Source organism: Xylocopa sonorina, chromosome 17 (genome assembly GCF_050948175.1).
Source record: "Xylocopa sonorina isolate GNS202 chromosome 17, iyXylSono1_principal, whole genome shotgun sequence".
Classification (NCBI taxonomy): domain Eukaryota; kingdom Metazoa; phylum Arthropoda; class Insecta; order Hymenoptera; family Apidae; genus Xylocopa; species Xylocopa sonorina.
Window position 1 is genome coordinate 1,691,661 of NC_135209.1, and position 6,206 is coordinate 1,697,866.

Genomic DNA, 6,206 nt, shown 5'->3' on the forward strand with positions numbered 1-6,206 from the left:
ATTTCTAAATTAGCAGAGATCTTGCATTGACGAGTTGAATATCAATTACTCGAGCGTTGATACAAAATATATTCGAATTGTACCAATTTATGCTAGTAAAAGTGCCTTGATTATTTAAAAATAAATACTTTCGTTCGTATAAATAGAGTAAAAATTTCTAAATTAGCAGAGATCTTCCATTGGCAAGTTGAGTATCAATTACTCGAGCGTCGATACAAAATATATTCGACTGTGTCGCGCGTTTAAGTAACTCGGAGATATTATTAAATTTCTCATGAGTATTGTTACGTTTGTACCATTAATACTGTTAGTTTCAGAATCAGTCTTGTTAGTCTGTGGTAAATGCCGTGAAACGAGGCTGGTAAGTCCGCGTTCGTTTCACTGGAAGAGGACGTCACAGTGGAAGGAGCAGGCATAAGTCAGACAAGCAGCCGTGTTCCAGCGCAGCGGCGAGTTAGAGCGTTCGCAGTTCGATCACAGTGTTAATTCGTAGACGGTTTAGTTGCAATGGCAGTGTCGGAGGTGGATGCCCCGTAGACTTGTCCTCTGTTTCGTTTAGCTACGGTTCCCCCAGAGGACGGCAGGTATACTGTTACAGTGACAAAGATCAATTAATTTCACTAAGCAATACTATTCGAATACTGAGACACGAATCAAGTATCTCTCAAACAAAATAAGGATTCAATCAAAGATTCAATGAGGCATACGTATAACTAATAACGTTTATTGCATTTGCTTTCTGGTTCAAAATTCCTCTAATATTCAATTTCCACAAACTTCAGGTTGTTCGACGAACCATCATAGATCAAGCATCGATTACCCTCGATCATCTTCAAGAATCCTCGACACAGAACCTCCCGTTATCTCTGTCTCAGCTGGTGGTACATCACGACTCTTTGTGGGCTGCTCATCGACACCAACGTTGCACTATTGCGATACGATAGCTCGTTTAATCGCATCGCGTTCCTTCATCCCCCTAGCGAGACTCAAACGCAACGTTCATCGACTCAAATTATTTTCTTCTCAATCTTTATGCATCCACGTACCATTCAATCTTTTCATCATTTCCAATATGCATTTATTCACCTTATTGCACATGTACATATCTGCAGTTGTACTCGTTCAGACTGCACATACGTGCACGTGTGTACATACACATAAGCAATTATCGTTACTTAGTTACATGTATACACGTGATACCAACTGATATCTCTTTATGTAGACGCAGAAAGAGAGAGACAGGGGGAGGAGAGTGTAAAACAGAGAGACACGGGAGGAGTTCGCACACGGAACCGAGCTGACCGAGGATTCTATGTATAGCCAGCCGGGCGAACCTTAAATAGCTGCGGCGGTTCGCGTGCATAGTCGAAACGTGTAACACATACAACACCTACAAACGCTCTCCGTGCGTGTGCGGCTACCTATCGGCAGGGATATTCGTTCGTTCGCATCTGCAAAAGGAATGGGTCTGACCTGGATACCGAATTACTGGCATTTCCTCGCCGTTTCCAAACCGTTGCATGATTGCTTGGTACACACACACGTACACATATATAGAGAGACAGAGAGAGAGAGAGAAAGAGAGAGAGAGAGGAACATGGATCCAGAAACAATAATCCAACTAGACACAAGCGTACAGCATAACCGTACGTGTAATCGCGGCTATGTACAGGGAGCAGGGTATACGCTGTTTAGCGGAGGACCAATTAGGGCAATTCAGAGGTGCGTAGCCTTCAGCCACGTTAATCATCCGGCTGGTAAGCGTAGTGATAAAAGGAGCGTCTGTTGCGCGTGTTCTGTGTTTCGTTACTGACCTGCAGCGGACCGCAGGTGGCTGCTGCATCGTCCTGGACGGCGGCCTACCGAGGAGAGCACGTCGTTCCGGCAGAAGCGAGTCGCTCTGGTAGTACTGACAGCCGCAACGGACCTCGCGACCGAGGCTCGACGTCGACGACGCTCGCGAGGTGCGTCCACGTTGCTCCGGCTCCATCCCCACCCCCTTGGATTCCACTTGTCCACCTCCAGTCTCCTCTTCCTCTCTGCCTACACCTGATGATGCTTCCAAGCGGCTCGTCTGGCCTATTCACGATCGCGCCCTTTCCACCACCGGGCCACCGCACACCACTCGTCGTTGGAACGCAACAGCTCTCTCGTCTTAAGTCCTCGTTTCTCTTCTGTGTTTCTGTTTTTCTTTTTCTCTTGTTACGACTTTTTCTACCGCTTGCTTTTTTTTCTATTCGTTTCTCTTCGATCGTCGATGCACGAGGGTCACACGGTGCGACGAGGCGCTGGCGTCGCGTGGCGTCCACCCACGACCCCGTTCGTTGCACGTAGATAAGGGCGGACAGAGGCAGACACCATGGACAGGGGAAAGAGAGAAAGAGAGAGAGGGAGGAGAGATGGTCTAGTCGAAGCTGACAGCCGCTGCAGCGGCTCCTAGGCGACTCTTGTAACCCTCTCTGCTCTGTCCACGCATCACCTTCGCGGAGTTCGCCGCTATTTTTAGAGGGATTTCGTGTCGTATGGCTATTAATTTGGACGCGACCGGGCAGAATTCACCTGCACGTCTGTGCATCATCGTACCACCTGGTGGCGGTTGCTAGACAGGGACGCAGACGCCGCGGAGGGTGCCTCTTTAGCGCGGGAATTCGATTTCTTCGTCCACGATGAGATTTAGTAAAGAATTCCAGGAATTCTGGCAGGAGTATCGCCTAAATTTCTGTCTTGAGACTTAAAAGGGATCGAAACGAAGCTATTTTGTTCATCTACTGCCGATACAATTGTTAATCTTATTGAAAAATAAGAGAAGCTTAATAATACTAATCGTTTTGGGGGTTTGTCGACTGGATTTTGTCAGTAAACTGCGGTTGTTTATATTCGTCATAAAAAATGCTTGTAATTTATTGCGGTACTTTATATTTTCTTTCTTATTCTTCTGTTAAGAGTAAACCACCGCAGTGTCTGTCGATAGAAATCAGGAACAAACTGTATGAATATATATGTATTATAATCTATCTGCAAGAAGGACAAGAAACGTTTTGTTGTATCTCATTGATGTTAAGTAATAATTAAAGATTGTAGTTGTATTGTTTTTTTTTATTCGACTCGTGGATATGTTGCAACAGGGTGGAGAATTTGAAGGAAGTGTCATCTCTTTTACACGTTGGGATGGAGAACTTGAGGTGAATATCTTGAAGATACCAACCCTTTGGAAATGAAAGGCGCCCCAAGCAGTACTGTCAGACGTTTCTTGCAAACTTTTACTTTCTTCTCGCTCTTTTCTCCAAGGAATTTTATTAAGCAGTCTGCACTTAATAATTAAGAGTCGTCGGATGTTACTCTTTGACAATAACGAGGGAGATGACGATCAACAGATTGTGTCAATTAACAGGCGTCTGTTACAAGAAGACACAAAAAAAAAAAACTTGGACCATTCAGAGAAGGGGTGTCTATTCTCGGACGCAGGTATCCAATCTACCATTGCTCCGTCGGAGGGTTCTGTTGCTATTTTGTTTAAATAAATCATTTCAACTCGAACAATATACATTTTCGTCTTTTCTTTTTTTTTTTTAGAATTATTAAAACGCACTTTATCCATAACATTTTTACAATAGATTCTTAATTAAATTAATTTGACAAAGCACTTCCTCGTTACATTCACAATGTCCCGTCAACGTTTTTCTCTCGAGGTCGTCGAAGACGCACTTCGCCCGTCGACGTGTCCTGCGACCAGTTAACACTCGACGAGGAGAACTCGAACGAGGCGATCGGTGTGCGAGCGAGCTTCAGATCCAACAGAACCACCCGACGCATCGAACCGCGGACACGGTGGACGAGCAAAACGTTCAATCGAACGGAACCAGAGTCCTCATCGATGCTCGTCGGATGTCCGTCGACGGAAGGAGAGTTATGCAACGGGTGTGCGCTGGTCGATAGAAGAAATCCGGTGAACTCGTCAAATTAGCGGGACACTAATGCGCTTATATTAAGGCCACTGGAACAAAGGGTTCGGCAAAGTGGGCGATCGAGAATTCTCTTGGTCTCGCAGAGGGGGTTGTTGTTAGAGGTACAATCTACAACGGCTCCAACAAGTATCGACATACCCATTGTATTTCCTTTAGCATTTTTTTACATATCGATCACTTACACCTTAATTACGTGAAAATATAATACTGAACGACGGGAAACCAATTCGAAAAGCGTCTCGTAGGAAAATATAGATTAGCTTCGTCAGATACTTTTTGCAGCCTCGAACGACTCACGGACCAACCGTCTCCGTTACTTTATTCAACCCTCGTGCACGCTGCGTTACATTCGTTCTCCACCATAAATTAAATAGCAGGAGTGCATTTTTTTTTTTTTATACAGTTAACAAAAATCAGTTAAGGTCGCGTACATTCGATGTATCGACAGGAAGATATTATTAAGCGTCCCGTTTCTGGCTCCAGATTAAATTGATCAGAGCCGTGCACAAGGGTTAAAAATTCCTTTCGAGCTCACAGTGACTCTGAGAATATCATCGATATTTATCGAGGATATTTTTGCCCACTAATAGTCTGCGCAACGTCACTCTGTCGAGTGTTTACCCTAGCCACGGTCCCCGTTTCCCATCCAATCGTGCCGCAAGTCATTCCTGAAAAATATTACCAATTGGGGAATCTTCGTTAGCGAAATTGCGAGCACAATTGGATGGAAATGCTGTCGAGGACCCTGACAGGCTTAATTTACGATCCTCTCGCTATATTTATCGCGCGAATGCCGGAAGTTCGAATCATTGTTTCCACCTTGATACACGTGTCTCGATTTTTCTCAAATTAATTCCAAGTGTGTCGATTTGGCAGAGAATCTGTCCGCAAGGATCGGAGTAACGAGTCAGCAGGTGTGCCGCGAGGTGCGCGCGGGGACCGGAAGTCGGAGCTGGTACGACGGGGAAAGCAAGCCGCGGCTTCGCGGTACACCCAACGGAAAACAGGGGAATCGTTGAGCAGGATGAGCAGATTCGTCGATTATGTCACGACTTGGCACTGGACCATGCCGGCCGCGTCGTTCCACGCTCGCGTGTTTCCGTCGACGGGCAAAATAAACCCGTGACGCGGCCCCAGACGTGGTTCTTCCCTTTCTGGCCTCGCTGCTTTCCACGGACAGTCCTGGCTTCTAGGCGTGCTCGTTAATTCTAATCGAGTAGTCGATAATACGGCGCTAGAACGTAGATTGGTAGAAGAAATATAGTGGAGTGAATACTCCTCGTCCCTCTTTGGCGTGGCAATTTTTAAGGATCGAGAAAGTCGATGCTCGTACGGACTAGTCGAGGCGGTAGCATTCGCATTGCAACGATTCAATCGTGCGCGTCTCGCGTTGTGATCATTAACGACACGTAAATAACACAGAACGCGGTTCCATTAATTCGTACTCGACAGTTACGCAATGAGAATACAATCTTTCAGGTGAGACTCCACGTATCCATCGTTTAAAGGTCTATTCGCCACTGATATACAAAAATACCTGTGATACAAATCACTGAGAGTAGCTTTCTCGCTACTATCTTTACAACCCGACTATACTTCTCCTATCAACGATTAGTGTACCCTGTCCTCTTCCTCAGGAGCGTCGATCACTCGCGCGATCTCGCCTCTGACTCTGTCTGTGTTGAATAAACGCACGCTGCGAGGGCGTGACGATAGCAGAATTGAAAGAAAGGGTCGAACGAAGTGAATCCTGTCGTCGAGCAACCGGATGAACATCCAGGAACCGCGGGACCATCGTTACAGCGCGACAATCGTGTGGTCTCTGACGTTAGACGTGGGGGTAGTCGATTAATGGCTCGTTTAATTTCGCTGGACATTATAAACAGTAAATATAGACTGCTCTCTGTTTAATCGTCGCATTCGTAACGCTAGGACACGCACGTAGTTATCACACGTTCGCCACGATTCAATGATCCCTCTTCCTCTCTCGTTGGTCGTTTCTGTTCTTGCGAGCCACAGAGCGACGCTTGGAGTGTGTTGGTGCGTGTAGATGTGGTGTATGCATGTCTGTGTAAATGCGACAATGCACGACGAACGTTCGTTCCAGAACATAGCTATTACTCGAGTCTTCCGCCCCTCTCGTCTTTTCTCGCTTCCCTTTTTCCCTCCATCTGTTTAACCTTCCCTCTGTTTTCTTATAAAGACTAGATTTTTCTGTTTCTTCTGTTTTTTTTACATGGT

The 6,206-nt window shown here is 45.8% G+C and overlaps 1 protein-coding gene across 2 annotated transcripts in view; it reads right to left on the minus strand.

The window, feature by feature from the left end:
• The window catches only part of LOC143431260 (uncharacterized), a 118,505-nt gene that overhangs the window by 8,496 nt on the left and 103,803 nt on the right, over positions 1–6,206 (minus strand). The window contains exon 1 of one of the 2 annotated variants that reach the window (XM_076907847.1): positions 1,815–2,049. The exons of the other annotated variant lie outside the window; for it this stretch is intronic. Coding sequence (XP_076763962.1) covers positions 1,815–1,990 — 176 coding nt within the window. The 5' untranslated portion in view covers positions 1,991–2,049. Of the gene's footprint in view, positions 1–1,814; positions 2,050–6,206 lie in introns of those variants that run through there. 2 annotated transcript variants of the gene reach the window in all.